Source organism: Labeo rohita, chromosome 16 (assembly GCF_022985175.1).
Source record: "Labeo rohita strain BAU-BD-2019 chromosome 16, IGBB_LRoh.1.0, whole genome shotgun sequence".
Lineage (NCBI taxonomy): Eukaryota > Metazoa > Chordata > Actinopteri > Cypriniformes > Cyprinidae > Labeo > Labeo rohita.
The window spans coordinates 1,037,860-1,058,680 of NC_066884.1; the positions used below are offsets into that span (position 1 = coordinate 1,037,860).

Here is a 20,821-nt window from a genome sequence, read left to right on the forward strand (position 1 = left end):
TAGCCTTTCTTACTAGTTTTGCATTTGCAGAATGCATTAAAGAGTCACTCTTTGCTTATTTAATTCTTTTATTCACTGTTCAGTAGTCAGTAAAATGGATGTCTGATATTACTTTTCTTTTTCTCCCCCTTAAGCCTTCAAGAAAGAAGACAGCGGCTTTGACGAGGTAAGAGAAAATGCACCCGTTTGACTTTCGTGATCCTGCGAGTGTTGGACGACACAGTTAATATAACTGTCGTGAGCCGTTATTGATGTAAAACCTCGGCTGTGTTTGCTGTAGTCGTGTGCTGTCTGTGTTTTAATAGCTTTCCCAGCGCTCTGACTGTCACAGGAGCGGTGCATGCTGGGATGTGTTGTTTGGGTGTGTGGGTCTCTGGGGTTGAAGTGTCAGCTGTGATCATCAGAGAGATGCTTCATTGTTCTCCGTTGCATCTTTGTGCTGAAGCACCTACCCGTCCAACATGATTCCATTCGCTCTGGAAACAGGCCCTCGAGCGACACAAATGCTCAGCGGGAAGACGAAACGACATTTTAATGCTCTATATCTATATATATATCTATATATATCTATATATATCTATATATCTATATCTATATATCTATATATATATATATATATATATATATATATATATATATTCTTATCGTCCAACATTACATAAAAACATTCTGATGCATTTACGCATATAAATATATATTCAGAATATGTATTCAGAATAAACATTGTCACTGCTGCAGTAGTCAAGTACCGATGACTGATCGTTAAACTCCAGAAGGATGTGAGCATCAGTAAAAGGCGTGGCTGATGTTGAAGTGAAGCGTGTGAGGAGATCTTTATATAACCCTGAGCTCTGATGCGCTGGTGCAGCGCTGCTCTTTCTCTGCCGTGGTCAGCCGTCATGTCTGGTTAATCCTGGACGAGTGTCTGTGCTTCTGTCTTCTCTAGAGACTCACAGGAAGTGCAGGCATGCGGGAGGCCTGTCACGTTCCCGCTTTACAGCCCATCTATCTGTTTCATACACGCACCAGAAACATAGAGCAGCCACCGTGACTGAATGAATGTAAAATTCAGCAGATCGCAGACTGTGGTTGTGTTTTTTCCTATTTGTCAGCTAAACATTGTCTTCACATTTGATGGCTGAAGTCTCTCAAATTAGTGAGTGACTGACAAAATATTTTTAAGTTCAAAATATTCATTAGTTACATGAACACAAACCTCTGTTGACATTCACAACCCATATTAGTTCTAAAATACGACATAAAACTGAATATTTAGTGAGAATATTGTTGTATGGAAATTGATTTCATCAATCAGGATTTGATTGGATGGTGAAAAAGTGGGTGTTACATACTAGAATATCAAAAGAGAGATACTGATGATGTCAGCCGAAAAGAAACATTGTTTCAGAGGCAAGGCAAGTTGTACACTTTTATGTTATTTAATATAAAATATATTATTTATTATATTATGTTTAAGTTATTCATTTAATGATTTGAAATATTAGACAAATAAATATTATTTAATATATAATAAAATATTCATTTAATTTCTTTCTTTAAAATAAGAAACAAATAGATAATATTTATTATATAATCTATAATGATATATTTATTACTTTATTAGATTTATTTTATTTATATAATTTTTTTCTCTATTTCTTAAGTGCATTTTATTTTTTTCCTCTGCAGAATGCTGCAGAAGTATTTCTTGGAATCATTTCTTGGCAATATCCATTAATAGTGACTATTTTTAGCTTGTTTGTCCATTGAAAATGATGTCTGTATGCCGTTTGTTGAAATGATAAGATTTGTGGCATTCAGAAGCGTTCTCTTCATGGGAAGCGGTTCGGTCCGTTGGCTATAAATGGTTGCCGCCGCTGGGGAAACATGTGAAGAATCTGAGAAGGAAAGGGACTGTTTCCTGTTGGCCATGAAGAGCGCCTCTGAGAAAGCAGAAAGTATTTGACCTCCCTGAAATGTGTGTGTGTGAGAATCATGTATTACTCAATGACAGTTTCTCTATTTGCTTCTGTAATTTTGCCTCAAAAATGTCATTTGCAACCAGAATATTATTGCACTTCCAATCAGTTTATATAAATACAGTGACAATATTTAGTGCATATTTCATGCAAATATTTGTAAAATTATCCAAGAATGCTTAAAATGTAATTTCCACTGTTATCATTTCATATCACAAAATATTATCTAACAAGATACAGGATGTGATTGATTGTTTGTCCATTGATGGACTTTGTTAGTAGACTGTGAAAAAAGTATGAAAAGAGTTTATTTTCGGAGATCAGCAGTGTCTGTCGGTGAAGAAGCAGCTGAGTTGGTGTGTTTTATTTATGCATGTGATTGTGGATCTTTGGTGCAGTTGCAGGCTTTAGTAAGCGCTGAAGTTTGTGACTCAACAGGAGGTTGATCTGCAGTGTTTGCTGTGACTGACGCTCCTCTGATGCTGCACTGACTCACGTATGATGCACATTTTATTACATTCATCTGTGAATCATACAGCAAAATCTAAGAAATAAGTTATTTTGCTTAAAATAAAGACAAATTTTATTATTCAGATCAATTTCAGTTGAATGTCATGCAAAAAATAGTAATGTTGCATGTAAAGAATGATCATGGTTTTGGAAACAGGATTTCTTTTCTTTAAGCAGAACAGTTTCAGACTTCTTTTGATTCTGGAGTGATTCGCTCTGTGTTTTTTGTGTGTGAACCAAATAAGCTGAATTTGCTGTGTTGAAGTGAAAAGCATCTCGACAGGTTATTTATAGCTTGATGTCGCTCTGCATCACGTGAGCTCATCATCATCTGGACTGGTTTCTGAAGGACCTGCCATCAGTGTCCTGCTGCTCTCTTAATGACTCCACAAAGGTCAGGTTTGATTCGTCATACAGGATGACCTCTGTGTCAGATGCGCTTGTCTCATCTAGCTGCTAGCAGAGATGAAAATGTTTTATAAATCAACACTTCAGAAGCATGACAGTCAGACTTCAAAAATATATCCACTGGACTCCTGAACTGGGGGGCGCGTTTCCGAATTGCGTTTGATGTGCTTAAAAAAAAAAAAAAAAAAACAAAATTTTTTTGTGCTTGTTTGTAGGCCGAACAATTTATTGGCATAATATAACGATGATGATGATGATGATGATGATGATGATGATGATGATAATAATAATAATAATAATAATAATATTATTATTATTGTTACTAATTAAAACATTACAAATTTCACTACAAATATTTTTAATAAGTAATTATAATTATTATTTTATTTAGCATTATTATTAAAATCTATTAATAAATATACCATTATATTATTATTGTTATTTATTATTATAAATATAAAAATGGCAATAAAAAAAAAGAAATTACTATTGTAATTTCACTTTAAAATAAAAAATAATGAACATATAATAATAATAATAATAATAATAATAATAATAATAATAATAATAATAATAATAATTAAATAAATGCGTACCATTTACTACATTTAAACAAATTTTTTCTGTAAAAGTATAAAAAATAATTAATAATAGTAATAATAATTTTGATTAATAATGATAGTAATAATAATAAATATTGTTGTTATTATTATTATTATTATTATTATTATTGTTATTACTAATAAGTAGAAATGTAAATTGATTACATTAAAAAAATTCACTGTAAAGATATTTTTTTTTAATTACTGTTGTTGTATTTCACTGTTTAAAAAAAAGTGGTATTATTATTATTATTATTATTATTATTATTATTATTATTATTATTATTTTACACCGCAACAGTAAAATTACAGTGCTAATATTTATGACTGTCTTTTTTTGTTTTTTTGGTAAACCTTCAACCTTTTATTTGGACAAAAAACAGAAAATCTTACAAGTTTGTGTAGATATTAAGCGCATGTTAAATCGACTCAATCTCAGATGCAGATTGGGTTAATGTGGATCATTTACTGTGAATTAAGACTCTGAAAACACTGGATCATGAGCTGCTGACGTGTAAATGGACAAAGTGCAGCGCTTCACTCTGAAACAGACAGCGCATAGATTTCATTAAATCACAGCTCTTGCACTAAAGCTGCATCATGATTTCGGTTTGACTTTGATTACTCATGCGCTTCTAGTTTCAAGCTGTTGCTGATGCTGTAGGCTGGATCTTCTCATTGAGTTTGAGCACAGATTCTGTCCTCCACACGACTAATTTCTGCTCCTGCAGCCCCGCTGCGCTCCCAGACTGCTAATGGAGACCCGCCGCACCGGGACGCGGCTGAATCTTAAATAACTCTCTGGTTCAGAGCTGGAGGAATGCTGGGCGCGAAGCCCTGAGGGATTCGGAGCTGCAGTGAGAATGTGTTTATTGTGAGAGCTCAAATGCTTCTCATTGTGAGTGCTGGAGAGGAAGGACATGCACTTTGATGCCTGTATTAATGTCTCCCTGTCTATGGAAAAGAAATGCGGCCCTTTAGGTTCAAATTTACATTTTCTAATTTAGCAGATGCTTTTATCCAAAGCCACTTACAAATGAGATGATAACAGGCAATACATCTTAAGGATGCAATAACATGAGAAGTGATACAGGGAGGGATGTAAGAAATGGTGAAAGCACAGAAGATACGTGTTAAATAATAAAAATATAAACTATAATTAAAAACAAATTTCTATAATGAATAATGAAAGATATTGTTCATACATATTAAATAATATTAAATTACATAGTATTAATTTAGAAAAATATATATATATTTGAAAATTAATAATGACAAAATCATTTATAAATATTAAATTTTAAATTACATTGAATATATAACGTACGTATAAATAATAAAAAAATGAGTAAAAATATCTAAAGTATTTTATATATTAATCATTAGACCTACACTGAAGTGGATCTAATAATGCATATTAAGCTCTTCATCTCAAAATATATTATTAGAATTACATGTTCATTTACTTATGCATTTAGCAGACACTTTTATTCAAAGTGACTTGCAGTCAAGGAAATGAATTAATTATAAATGTGTAAACTCTTTATTTTTGGATTCAGTCTTCACATCACTCTGATTCCTGAATGACTATCGACTGAAGGTGTCACAAAGGAAATTGTAATTTTCTAATCATAAATTGCAGCCTCTCGTCTCCTCCTGTCTTTTCTCCGTGTGCAAGAAGTTCATTATTTATTCCGGGCTGAATTGGAGCCTGGCACGTTTTCCGCTTTCATTTGTTTGCTGTCAGCATGTGGAATTAATTTAATAAATGTCGTCTTTCATCATGTTAAAGGCTCCCCGGTTATTTGCGGAACGGCCTCGTTGTTGCCACCGTAAATCATGCATTTTTCCTTTTGTGTTTGAGGGAAAAGCTTCAGCCTTCGTTTTCTGCCTCGTCTTGACGTCTCCTCTTCTTTGATGATGAATATAATCTGATATAAGTCTTATAATCCACTGCTATTTGCAGATGAATCCTTAACATACAGTAAGTGGGTCAAAGTCTGTGGCGACTTCTAAGGGCATTGAAACTGCATGTTAAAATAAACTTTTCTGACTCGTAAGAGCATACACAAAAACTATACAGAGGCCTGAATTTAAGATTTGTGCATTTGAATTGTGTATAAAATGTCCATCCATTGTATCACACAGTTTTAACACATAAGCTAATCAACTCAATGTGTATTTGTCAGTTATACAGAAATGAATGGCATAGTTTAAGTATTTTCATGTATGTATTTATTTATTTATAATATTCATATTTTAAAAATGCTTTTATTTAATTAAAATAATTAAAATATTGATAATAAAAAAGGAACAAGAAATATGTTAAAGGAAGGCCTACATTTTTTCCTATTTACATGTATAAACATAATATTTACCCAGCATTAAAACTAAATTTGCAACATCAACAACATCTTTTAAATACACATTTTAAACACATTTTACACTCAATTTCTTAATAATAAGAAGTCTTACATTTTTTTTTTTTTTTTTTTTACCTGATACACTGAACGAAAAATAAATACAGTTAGTTGGGCTTGTTTATAATAATAATAATAATAATAATAATAATAATAATAATAATAATAATTAATAATAATAATAATAATAATGATTAATGTATTATTAGTATTATTATTATTATTATTAGTAGTAGTAGTATTTATTATAAAAATAATAATAACAATAATACATTTTTATTTATTTATTTATTATTATTATTATTATTATTATTATTATTATTACTAAATGTAAAATTCACTACCTTTAAACAAACTTTCACTGTAAAATATTATTATTAATAATAATAATAATAATAATTACAATAATAATAATAGTAATTATTTAATATTATTTTATTTTGTATTATTATTATTATTATTATTATTATTATTATTGTTATTAAACGTATTATTACTATTATTATTATAAACAATAAATATAAAAATGACTAAATAAAATAAGAAATAATTTAAATATAAAGTGAATTATTATTATTATTATTATTATTATTATTATTATTATTACTAAGAAATAAAAACATAAAATTGAATATATTTAAACAATTTCGCTGTAAAAATATTTATTATTATTATTATTAATAATAATAATAATAATAATAATAATAATAATGATAGCAGTAATGATGATGATGATGATTATTATTATTTCGTTTATGTATGACAGACAAATATGCGTCATATTAAGTTTCTTATTTCATGTTCAGTCTGTGTAATCTGACTGGATACAAATTTTATATGCAATTAAAATATATAAATCTTCAGTTTGTGCCTAAATGTCTGTGTATGCATGAATGAATCTTTCAAAGTAAGTAATAAAGTCCATTTTGGCCTCATGTTGACTGATTTGTGTGATTGTGTTGTTGTCACTCTCTGGGTGAAACTGTTTTGAGAAAAGGCCTGAAAACACTCCAAACAGGGTCAGAGATCGGTCAGAGAGATTCCCGGTAAGAATACGGTCTGTTTCTGTGTCAGGCACACTAGCGAACAACTGCAGCGTCAGGACGATGCTGACTCCGAATCACCGTTACGCAGCATTTCAGCACAGAAATCCAGGACTAGCTAGATACAAGCTAGAGGGTCTTCCTCATTTCAGAGAATAAATGACAGTTTTAATGGACTGTCATGTGTTTTCTTCTTCCTCCATTAGCTCATAATGAAGTGTGAAATGCTGAGTAAATGTGATGAGATTGTCATATCGCCATTCGCCCCTCATCCATCATTTGTTTGCATCAGTTTGTAGCTCTTGGCTATCATCCATCCCTCCAGATGCTTGCCAATTACGCTTCGGGACGGTGTGTGAGGGGCGAATCCATCCAGCCAAACACACAAATCGTCCCGGCTCGATCTGGCTCGATCTGGATCAGAGTTTTTCAGGAACTGCCAGACAGATGACAGGCTTTCCTTCCAAGGAACACAGTGAAATTTTGGCCCAGATAGTTTGCATCATAAATTTGCTCTTAGAGGAAATGAAGTAAACATTTGCTGCTGAGTAAACGTCCGCCGTAGAGAATCAGACACTTGAAGTGTCGTCTCGTCTTGAGCGCGTTGATATTGACCGGTTTGGCCTTCGTTTACTAGATTTTAATTTATATGCATGACCCATATGCTCTTTGATGATATTCTTGTTGATGCTTGTTGATTGGATAGGGATGTATGATATATCAGTACCATATAACTTATATCTGTTGGTATTAGAGATATTTTAATGGAGCGACATTGGATATTGTATTGTGCATGCTCATTTACTCTACTTTTACATTTAAGATGATTTTTGCTGTCATAAAGCTGAAAGCTCACTTAAAGTCAATCTTCAAAACACAAATTATTGAATAACACTGTTAAATATAATGTGTATAACCAATACAAAAAGCAATTTTTCATACGTTGCAATTGCTAAATTCAAGTGTTGCATTTAAAATTATTGATTTTAATATATTATTATTTATTTTTTTTTTGGAGAAAATTGTAACTGCTATTTAAATTTTAATAAAGAATAAAGAAAATATTTATAGTGTTTTTTTTTTTTTTTTTTTTTTTTTTTGTTGTTTTTTTTTTTTTTTTTTTTTTTTTTTTGGTAATGACCAGAATTTTTATATTGGTGCATAAATATTAATTTTGTAAATTCAGTTGTAGCATTCTGGAATTATTGATTTTTAGTTTTTTATTTGGACAAAATGTTCATTTTTAATTTGACACATTATAATGTCTGACATTTATTGGTTATCATAATGCTAATAAATAAATAAATACTGTCTTATCTGTATTGACCAGGTTTTTAATACAGTGTATGAGTATCTTTATGTTGTGATTAGTAAATTCAACTGTAGCATTTAAAATGAATATGAATATTTTAAAATTATTTTTTGGTTTTATTTTTTACATTTATTTAGACAATATTAATTTTCAGTTAAACTAATTTTAATGTCTGACATACATTGGTTATTGGAATATTAAAATATGAAAATAATTATTTAATAATAATAATAAATATTATTATTATTATTATTATTATTATCATTGACCAGAATTGTAATATACATAAATATCCATTTTAAATACACGTTGCAATTTGTAAATTCTAATTTTATTTTTATAGACTTGAATTGTTAGTTATACAAATTTTAATATCTGATATTTATTATCAGAAAATGTAAATATGAAAACAGTTTACCTCAGTATTGACCAGAATTTTAATATCGATGCGTCCTTGTTTCTTGGAATTATTAAATCAAGGCAATTCAGTGTATTTTACACACTTTCTTTTACCTGATTAATATGAGTCCTGCATATAATAGCAATAATAGAATGACTTTTTTACAGTCTTTAGGCCTTCCTTATTTTCTCTAATAGCGTACCATAGATCACTTTGATAAAAGCATCTGCTAAATGACTAACTTGCACAGGAACAGAGAGCTTCAGTTCAGGAAGAGCCACATTTGTCACGATGACATTTAAATCAGAGAGCTGATGTGAGAATGTCTTCTGCTTCTGGACTAGTGCTCTATGTAGTGCACACTTCTAATATCATACTCGTATCAGAGGCCGGTAGTAAGCAGACCATTCTCAGGATTGCCTCACTTTAATCATCATCATAGTTTCACAGGCTGCCATTCCTCTAAGCTGCTTAACACTCCTGTCATGAGCCCAAATTATGACATACAGTCTGAAAACGGCGCTTCAGAGAAGGATTATGCCTGAGGAGATTTCCAGAATCGCAGCTTTTACTTTTGTAGCTCGCTGAGTTCCCATTTATGTCTCATTTAGCTGAATTATCAACTTGCTCTCAGATGTTTAAAGATGTTTAATGTAGTTCTGAAGCACATGTGATGGTATGAGGACTCTTTTGTTGGTAATCCCCGCCGACCCACGTGAGCTACGTAAAGCTTTCACTGAATATTTTGACTCCTCTGTTCATATGAAGATCTGATGTCGCATTTCAGACTTTTGGCACAGTTTGAGACACTGATGAGATCTCTTGTGAATTAGCCTTTTTCACAAAAATCGGAAGTGACGTCAGCGCAGGGTAAAGTCAGTTCCGCTACAGGTCTGTGCCTATTATATTAATATGCTCTTGTCTCAAATAATGCCTTTTACCTTTTCTTTTTTGTCTGCTTTCCAAGTTGTTATATAATCAACAAAGAAACAACATTTTACTTGTTTGTAATTTATATGGGCACTCAGACCGGTACTCGTCAATATAATATATGCGCAACATAGCTCCAGCTATAGTTTCTGTTCTCCATCTCCGGTATATTTAAGCGTATTTTCTCAATTTACTCAGTCATTTCCCTCGAATCACTACATCATGGTAAATTATGACAGCGTTTATATCCAAATGCACATTTCCCCAAGAATAAATGAAACAATTCTGAGTCCGGATGATGCATAAACTCAATACAACAACGTAATCCAGATCCAAAAGGAATAAAGCCATTAATCGGAGTCATGTCTTATTTAGTATTATATTATTTTATTATGTATATCCCTGGGCACATTATGCAACGTACATTTACACCCTAAAGTTAATAATGCAAAGGAGAGCAAGTAGAAAATACAATATTACTTTCATAATAATAATAATAACAATATTAATCGCGAAAACAAATGATGTGAAGAGTCATAATGCACAGCCAGCTCCAAATAGACAGTACGGCAAAACTTAAAACTGTACTGTATTATAAGTGCTAACATTCATAATTAAATAAACATAGTATTTGTGATGACCAGACGCTGACACAAAGTTTTTGAATAAATGTTTGCTATTTTTAGAGTAAAACAAAGGTATATATCATAGTATCATAGTATCTATTTTGTAAAAATAGACTTTGATTCCCGAACTTACTCTTGTTCAGTACGGCCGCTGCTGTCACCGGAAAAACGTTTACCCTGCAAGCGCCAATCCGGAAGCCAGAAACACGGAAGTGTGAAAAAGGCTAATTTCAAGATCATTTGGTCTACATTTAGTTTCAGCGCTGAGATGTTAATGAGATACTCATTGATTAGACTTTTGATTTGATGCAAAAACATTTCTTTTGTTGCATTTGCAGTGTGTAAATCTGAGTGTTAATAATGTGATTGCTCAGCTTTATTCTCTCAGAAGTGCGTCGCAGGGTCACGTTATACTGCAGCGAATCTCAAAATCACTTCAAGATGTTCCCGCCGACTACATCTGACCTCAGATGCCACTGCGTTTCCTTTGCCAGCATGAGGGTTAGATATTGACCGCTGGTCTCTCCCGCAGCTCCTGATCCAGACCTCCAAAACAACATCAGCCTGTGACTCTTATAGCACAGAAACAGCAGCAGCATTCACTTCTCATCCTTTTAAGGACATTGAGGGAACATGTTTCTCTGTTTTAATACTTTTCTGTTTATTTCAGTACCAGTTTAGATGGCGTAATGTCCCTGAAGGGCTGGGAGATGCTAAAAATTATAAATATTTTTAAGATCTTTAAGATATAAAGATATTTCTCAACCTTTTAATGTTATTCCATGTGCAGATAAATATTTATGTATTTGCTTTTTAGTCAGAGAGAATATTTAACGTTAAAGTTAAATGCATTAAGAAAATTTGAGTTCAAATGATCATGGAGATTCAGAATATTTGTTGCTAGAAGTTAAAATATGGTAAAAAGGAAAGTGCATAATAAAGGAAATATAATATTGTATAATATAATGTCATAATATTGTAAGAATTAAAATACAGTAAGAAAAATTGAATCAAGGAGATTCAGAGCATTTGTTGCAAGTGGCTTAAAATAGTCAGATTTAATATATTTATCAGCCTTTTGGTGCTATTTTACATGTATCTTAATATTTATGTAAATATTTCTTACAAAAAGTGAAATACAAATAAAAAATAAAAAATATTTCCTAGTCTTTTGATGATACTTAATACACAAGTTGATTATTTCTATATTTATTTCAAGAAGTAAAATGCAGTAAGAAAAAGCAAGTTAAAATAATCAAGGAAATTCAGAATATTTATTGCAAAAAGTAAAATACTATAAAAAAAAATTAGTTAAAATAATCAGGCTGATCAATAACAATAAATTATATTGTCATTTATATTCACCAGTATATCTAGGGCCCTATCAATTCTGTTTTATTTTTCCAAAATTACTTTTTATTTTTTTTGCAAATTCCATTTTCATTTTTTTTTTTATTTTAATAGTTAAATTACGTTTTATTTATTTAGAAAACAAGTCAAACTAATTAAAATTATGAAACATATACATTTTTTTTCCTCTCCTTCTGTTTTATTGTTACCAAATTCTGTTTAAGCACATCTAATTATTTGAATGCATAAAAACAACTTAATTTACTAACGTTTATTTCTACAAAATTCTTTACAATGTTTACAATAATTTTCCTGGTTATCAAATGATCTTTTAATCAAATGAAAATTAAACAAACTTAATTTTTTGGCAAACAAAGTTACTATTAAAATGAATCCATGAAAGAAAAGTTGTTTTGAATATTGAACATACTGTATCACCCTCCTCTCGATTTTTACAGTAAAGTTATGCATTTGCCTTCCAGTGTCGTCAGTGACAGAATGACTCTGTGAGTGTTAATTAACGCAGTTCTCAATCACATGTGAAGGTATGAGGACCGTTTTGTTTGTAATCCCTGCTGGCCCTCAGGAGCCGCGTAAAGCTTTTGGTGCCAGCGTGGGTTAAGACCCTACCTCTTATTAAAAAATGAGTTGTATTATCCGTTTGTTAATTAACCTTCCTTAATAGCCCCTGGAGGCCGTGTGGTAGATATTAAACTGCAGATGTGCGGCGGCCTGCGGAGCTGCTTTTGTTAGGCGTGCGGTGACGAGTGTCACTGATGGTGTTTGATGGGTATGAAGTCGCCCCGTGTGGATCTGCGGTAATTTGTGCAGATGTCATTAAGGTGTTCGTGCTGTTTAATATGTGTGTTGGTGTCTTTGGAGATTTTTGGAGGTAAATGAGTTCTTGAGGAGTTTCAAGTTACCAAAACTTCATAAACTTTCTGACTGATGTAGTGGTTGATCAGATTTTCTGTATTCAAATTTTGAGTTTAAGTAAATATTAGGGTTGTGCTATTTGTTTATTTATTTATTTATTTATTTTATTTGAATGATTTGATAAAAATATTTTAATAAAAAAAAATAATTATATTAAAAAGGCTCCAGGTTTGCTATGTATTTGTTAAACTTTATTTATTTAAAATTATTTGATAAAAATAGTTGTATTAAAAATAATATTTTTATTTAAAAATATTTTATTAAAAAGGCTCCAGGTTTGCTATGCTTGATTACATTGTTAAAATATTTATTTAATTATTTTATTATTTAGCATTTTTTATTACATTTATGTAAACATTGTTTTTTGTAAAAATTATTTTAATACTAATAATTATTTAATTATTAAAAGCTCCAGGTTTGCTATGCTTGTTTGTAGAGCTATGCGAAATTAATTAATTAATTAATTAATTAATTAATTAATTTTTATTTTTTTTTAAATGTTTAAAAATATATTATTTAATTTAAAAAATATTGTTTTAAAAAAGATCCAGGTTTGCTGCTTGTTTGTAGGGCTACACAATTTGGCCATAAATGTTGCATTTAATTCAGTATAATTTTTATTTATTATTATTATTATTATTATTTTTTTTTATTTATTTTGCTTTTATTTTAGTATGATTTAAAAAAAAATAGTAATAATAATATTAAAGAGGCTCACAGGTGTGTTCAGATACTGTAAATAATAATAAAAAAAAACAATTATCTCTATATTAAGGCATAGTTAGGACGGCCAAATAAATAGATTTATTAACTTTTATGTATATTTTATTATTGGTTAAACATGGTATGCTGATCACAATGTGTTTTGTGCCGTCAATCATTCATCAAATATAAGACATGTTTAGAAACCACTCAAACTATACATGGTGCAAATCACACTTTTGCTATTCCATCTGTTACATTAATAATTTTGCATATTCCCTGTGCAGCTCATGATGATATTAATACTTGATGAGGTTTGATTTGAGGACATTTTGACACTTTTGACACAGCTTTGAGTCGCCGTTTGATGTCTAATGTAAAATCTGGGTTGTGGCCTGAAACCAGTTGCTGTAACGGAGCCGGTTTAGCTCTTGACCTTCGCGTCGGGTACCGGACCACGTTTAATCCAGTCTGAGCTGGAGCGCTGATTGCAGTCGCCGCTGTTGTTGTGATGAGATGTTAAGCAGCAGCTGGTGTCTATATTAACGGGCTGTAATTAGCTCAGACTGATGAATACGCTGGGATATTCCCCTCCTCGATCCCAGCTATCAGAATGACCGCTTCGGTCGTTAGCTTGTGATATGCGACGATGGAAATATGCAAAGCGTTCTGGAAATGTCAGGCTGGGGAATGTCGGTCCGTGCTAAACATGCATGAATAATGCAGAACCAGACCGACTCTTCAAAGACGTCTGAAGTGTTCGACATGCCCTCCGCGTGTCAGATCTCGCTCCCGATCGCGCTGAGAAGCGTTTACTGCGTCTCTGAACGATGCATTGCACAACGGCAGGGATTTGTGATTCTCTCTCTCAGGATTGGGCTGTGAACTGCTCTTATCTTCAGTCCTGATAAAGCGCTTTATCATTTAGCGTTTGCCACCACCGAGAGCGCTCAGTGAGGACTTTTATTGTTGAGCAATGAGGGGGGTTCAGACTTCACCAGTTGATTTATCACAGTACATTAAGGCATTTATTTTTTATCACGAGCTTTATGAAATATTGTTTAAATATGCAGTATTTATTATGCATGTTCTCATTACATATGCTCTAATTTGCATACATTTCCAGAACAGAAATCTGAACACTGGATAAATCTAGACTCATAATTCTTGTTTGATTTTGTTGACATATTAAAAGTTTTTCCAGAGGGGATTTTGAATTTCTCTTTTTATCTCTCCATAAATCAGAAAATGCTGTCAACAGAGAGAAAACAAATAGAGAAGCATTGTAGTGTCTAAATGTGTGTGCTTATTCAGTTTGCGCTGCAAGTGCATTTATATTGACGTGAGTAGTTTGTGGTGATGGCGACGTGATTATTAGTGTGGTGTGGAGTTGATGGGTGAAGTGTGTTGTAGTGTAGATGAAGCATGATTAAGTTAATGGGTGGAGTGTGTTTAGTGTGAAACAGCACAAGGCTCTGCGGGTTTACGCCTCTGAGAGATGATCTCACTCATGGCTCCTCTGAGCTCATTTCCGGCTCACGCCCTGTGTGTGTGTGTGTGTGTGTGTGTGTGTGCACCTGTATTTATCACATTGTGGGGACCAAATGTCCCCACAAGGATAGTAAAACCTGTAAATTTTGACATGGTGGGGACATTTGTGAGGTCCCCATGATGTTAAAAAATGATTAAAAATAGTAAATGATGTTTTTCTGAAAGTGTAACGTGCAAACATGTTTTCTGTGAGGGCTAGGTTTAGGGTTAGGGTTGGGTTAGGGGATAGAAAATACGGTTTGGTCAGTATAAAATCTATTACGTCTATGGAAAGTCCCCATAAAACACAAAAACAAACATGTGTGTGTGTGTGTGTGTGTGTGAGAACTGAGGATGATGACCATCACTGCATCAATATTCCATCCTATCAGCTCATGTCTTGAAGGAACTGTTTCCATTTACCTAAAAATCATCAATCATTTACTTAAACCCATTGAGTTCAACATGAGTGAATGATGTCAGAATAAGATAAAACTGTAGGGTTTGTCACTTTCTTTTCTGTTGAACACAGCAGTATTACTTGCATACTATTAGAGCGGTCTGTTTATTAATATTTTGTATCAGGTTTAATTTTTTTTTCATTTTAATTGTTTATTTTAAGTTTTAGTAATTTTAATGCTTAAACTTATTTATTTCAGTCAGTGTTATTTTGGTATTATTTACTATTATAGCATTTTTTAATTTTATTTTGAATTAGTTTTTATTTTGTATCTTTACTTTTCGTTTTAGTTTAAGTTTTAGTATTTGTATTATCTGCTTTTATTTTATTTTATTTATTTTATTTTTTTATTATATACATTTATAATAATAAATATTTATATTAATTTTAACATTTCAGTCTGTGTTTTAAGGATTGTTTATAAACTAGTATTCATCAATATTTTGTATTAACTTTAGTTTTTTTTTTTTTTGTATTGTTTAAAAATAGTTTATGTATTTTATTATATTGTGTGTGTGTGTGTGTGTGTGTGTGTGTGTGTGTGTGTATATGTATATATATGTATATATATATATATATATATATATGTCATTTTAGTACTTTAAACTTAGTATATAAATAATGCTAAAAACGCTGACTGAAAAAATACTTTTTTTTAAAATTTTAAAATACATTTTAGTATATGTATATGTTATTTCTGTATGCTTTATTTCAGTCAGTGTTATAGTATTTTGGATTAGTTTTTATTTTTATATTTTTAGTTTTCATTTTAGTTTAAAATTAAGTAATGGTACTGTGCTGTTATTTTATTTTTGGCATTACATTAATTTATATTAATAAATATTTATATTCATTTAAATTTTAATAATTTTAGTACTTCACAAAACATACTGTTACAGTGTTTATTACTATTGTGCATTAAGTTTTTTTTTTTTTTTTTCCAAATATTTGTTTTTGTTTTGGTCATTTTAATATTTCAACTTGGTAAAGCTAATATATATATATATATATATATATATATATATATATATATATATATATATATATAAATCTATTTTAGTATGCTTATATTTCGTATTTCGTATTATTTACTATTGTTGTCTTTATTAATATTTTCACTTAGCTTTTATTTTGTAAATTATTTTAAGTTAGACCCTTTGTGTGTTCATTTTAATATATACATTTTTATTTGTCTTTAAAATTATTTACTTATTAACTTTATTCTGTGTTGAGTTATTATTATCGTATAACATTTTATTATTTTGAATTCGTTTTTATTTTTATTTTTCCAGTTTTAATTTTAATTTTAATTCATTTTAATTGTAAAGTTTTAGTCGTTTTGTTATGTAGTTTTGTCCATTTATTTCTGTTTAGCTTTTATCTTCATTTCAGTTTTAGTTTTTTAGTACTTCAACTAAAACTTGTTTCAGGTATTTCTAATTTCTATAAAAGTTAGTTCCATTAAAAAGTTTCGGGATTGCAATGCTGATTTCTTTTTAAACTTGTAACTTTTGCTTTTTTCAAGCCCTCCGAACATGTCTTCTGTCCGTCTCCTGTCCGTCTTCTGTCCGTCAAACTAATGTGCAGAATATTTCCCAGAGTGTTTAATCTGCTGAAGTAATTACGATCTGATTGCTCTGTTTCTCCCTCTTGACCTTGAGACTCATTACCAGCATCGATCGGCTCTCAGTCTCCCGGTGGCTTTTCAAGACTCGTCACTCACGGCTCTCACAGATGCTCCTGATTTCAGGCTTTGAGTTTTGATTTGTTCCGTCAGATTGAAACCTGTCAATGTCAACCGTGGTCACCTGCATCTCTGATAACGCCTGAAAATGAGCATTGATCCATCTCCGTCCATGGAGACAAAGATCTCTACTTCAGATCTTAGAAAAATAAAGGTAACAGACACTTTTAACCAAAGCATCCTACGTTGCATTCAACGAACACATTTTATCCGTTGCATTTCTTGAGAATTTAACCCATGACCTTGCCGTGTCACGTACTCTAGCAGATGAAAACATTTCTGCATGAGCAAACAGACAGACAGACAGCCGAAGTGAGCTGTGGTGGAGAAGTAAAGCACAGGGAGCTGCTTGAGAAAAATCACTTGCAGACAATTTATTTTGGGTGAACGAGCGGTCAGCCGTAACGGAGAATGGGTACATTGACACTGGATGAGCCATACTTACCAGCTCTTACATTCTTTTTGAAAGTGAAAGTGAACTGATGAATAAATCTGACTCCTCTGTCTGTGTGTTTGCTCTTCTGTAAGACTCTGCTGACGCGGCTCGGCTCTCCTTCACATCGATCGCAAGCACACCCAATATTGGAAAGGTGTTTGATTCCCTTAGATCGTTGACCTGCAATTAATTTGGAAGTAATTAACAGAACAACAACCTGAGGCTCAGGGGAGTGTCTTCAGTTCATAACGCTTTGTTGGTTAAACCGGCTCTAGTAGAACTAGACAGCAGTAACTTCAGCTTTGTGCTGACTTACAGCAAACAGAGAAAATAAGAGAGATGCTGAGTCAGCAAGAGAGTTCAGATAATCACAACGAACACTACGACCTCCATGTACAGTACAGCAGCGTGACAGAAAATACTGAAATGTGTTAAATCTGCTCTTGTGTTTTAACGGTGTTGCAGACAGCTTCATTAACTACATAGTGATTGATTGACTCATCTCATACAGTACGCCTCGTTTTAATGTTTTTGAAAGATGCACAACTGTTTTCAACATTGATAATAATCAGCATATTAGAATGATTTTTGAAGGATCATGTGACACTGAAGACTGGAGTAATGATGCTGAAAATTCAGCTTTGATCACAGAAGTAAATTACATTTTAAGATATTCACAGAGAAGACAGCTATTTTAAATTGCAATAATATTTCACAATTTTAATGTTTATGAACAAATAAATGTAGCCTTGGTGAGCAGAACTGACTTCTTTCAAAAACATTTAAAAAGTCATAATGTTTGCAGGTTTTGACAAGTGCTGTATATAATTAAACTGATGTGCACCATTCTGAATTTAAGTCATGAACTGTTTATAACATTAGTTTGACTGTTTTGAGTCTTGTGTGGAAAAGCATGTCAGAGTTTCTGCTGAACGTCTCCTTTTGTTTTCCGTGGAAAAAATAACAGCATGTGGGTTTAATTATGTAAATCATGACAGAATTGTAACTTCTGGCTGGCATGTGTTGTGAAATCTCACATATGTAAATAACATTCAGAGTGTTAAACCTGTCAGTTTTACCTGAGACAGACTTTTGAAGAATTGCTTCACCTCTTTAATTAAACGCTGCTGTTGTCGAGTGAGTCTCACCGGGAAATTCACAACAAATGCAAATCAACTTAAATGTATATTTTTAGTCATTTTGCATATAGATGTTTTAAGTTTTAAATAAATAAATAAATAAATAATTTACTTTTTGGACATTTAAAAATGATTATAAATATATATATATATATATATATATATATATATATATATATATATATATATATATATATATACAATGAATTTTGTAAAATTATTTATTTATTTAATTTTGTTTTTTTACTTCATTAAATGCTGTGTTTCCATGCTGCACCAGGAAATTGACAGCCAATGCAAATCAGCTCAAATTCTTGAATATTTTAGTTTAAATCTGTTTGCATGTAGAGCCTCTGTGCATAATTCTCCAAATCCAGTACATCAATATTAATTCTCCATTTTATGCACATTGACGATGACAAACTTTTGTTCTGGGAATTTCCTGTGAGGAGACGACCTAATGAAGAGATCCCATCTGATTGGCTTTATTAATGCGCAGATTAACAGCCTGCACGATGTTTCTAATGAGCGCTTCACGGCCCAGAGTGATGAATGAATCCTATTATGGTGTCAATTGAGGTTATTTGCAGCTGAATATGTGAGAAGCACAAAAGGCCAGACGATTTGTTTTGATTTGCGCCTCTATCTTTCACTGTTCTGCCCAATAAATGGATTGGCTCGTTAGCTAAACATGAACTTTGAGGTCAGAGCGAATGGTTAACATGATAAATGAGATGATCTTGTATGTATGAAGCGATATAAGGCTGTGGCTCAGTTTCAAACTATAGCTAGCTGACGTGTTGTCTACATAGGCGACATCCTAACTGACAAAGAATAATTTTGAACGCTGTCCATGCTTTCTCATTTTTAGTTTTTTCCTCAGGATTTCTGTCTTGTTTTTCAGTAAAAGCATCTAAACATCCTTTTCTGAGTTAGTGTTTCAAAATTATTTGAAGTTTATGCTTAAAATGAAAAAATAAATAAATAAAAAAAATACCATTGAGGTACAAAAAAGTTGACTTGTTTGCTTTGAATTCCTTATGAATTAGGTTTATTGTTCTGAGCCCATTAGTAGATATTTGTTCTTGTTTTAACTCACTTCATTTTGATAGATTTTTCAAACAAGACTTCTACCAAAGTTTTTATAGTTAACTAAAACTAAGATATAAAATTTGTAATATTTTGTAAAATAAACGATGTGAACAAAAAGTATTAATTGAAATAAACGCAAAATACGTTGAAATTTATATATTTATATTTATATATATATTTATATATATATATATATGTATGTGTATATGTATGTGTATATGTATGTGTGTGTATATATATATATATATATATATATATATATGTACATGTACATGTGTATGTATGTATTTATTTATTTATTTATTTATTTATGTTTATTTATTTATTTTTGACTTCAATGACAAACTAAAATACGTTTATTTAAAAACCACTATATATAAAAAAGAAAAAAACTACTAAAAACTCAGCAGAATTTGAAAAAATTTAACTAAAATGAAAATGGAAAATGGGAAAAATCTAATTCAAAATAGTAGTAAGAACTATAATAGTGTCTCAGTGGTTATAGCAGCTTTTTATCTTGTGTTATTTTGTGTCTCAAGTTAATGTAACTTAATATTTGGTATTAATATGATGAGATTTGTACATAAGTAAGAACAATCTGCCAGTGATGTAAAATAAACAAATAAAAAATCTGTCATTTAGAATGTTAGTATGTTTACTATGATAGTCTTATAAACACATACGTATATTAATGCATTTTAATTTTATATATTATTATTGAATGAAACGTAAGAAGTTAATGTAAGTGACTATACATTGTGTATGATGCTGTCTATGTAGGGCACTTGTAGTATTGGGACAGAGTAGAGTGTTTGTCGTTCTCCCTGTAGTGAATGAGCGCATGTTTGTGTTTGTTCACAGTAGCTGTGATTATGTTCAGATGAAAGTAGGCCAGCAGATGAACACAACACCTGCTGAAATCATCTGACACTCGAGGTGTCAGGTTATTCGTTTTAGCCGATTGCATCGGCTCCAACTTCACAAAACAGTTGAAGTGAATATTGATTTGAAGTAAATAAATCCTACACCAATCTTTTTGTGTACATGCACCGATAACAAACAGCAATATTTACCTTTACATATTTTACTAAAACACTTTAATGCCTCACAGAGACTGCCATGAATCAGAGCTGATTCACAAAAAAGTGAGTCAACCAACTAAACTTGCTGAAGTTTAAATGTGTCTGTTGAAAGAAGCTTTT

At 31.3% G+C, this 20,821-nt stretch overlaps 1 protein-coding gene across 1 annotated transcript in view; it reads left to right on the forward strand.

The window, feature by feature from the left end:
• cdk14 (cyclin-dependent kinase 14) overlaps positions 1 to 20,821 on the forward strand; it is a 230,623-nt gene that overhangs the window by 6,778 nt on the left and 203,024 nt on the right. The window contains exon 2 of the mRNA XM_051132266.1: positions 135 to 166. Coding sequence (XP_050988223.1) covers positions 135 to 166 — 32 coding nt within the window. The remainder of the gene's footprint in view (positions 1 to 134; positions 167 to 20,821) is intronic.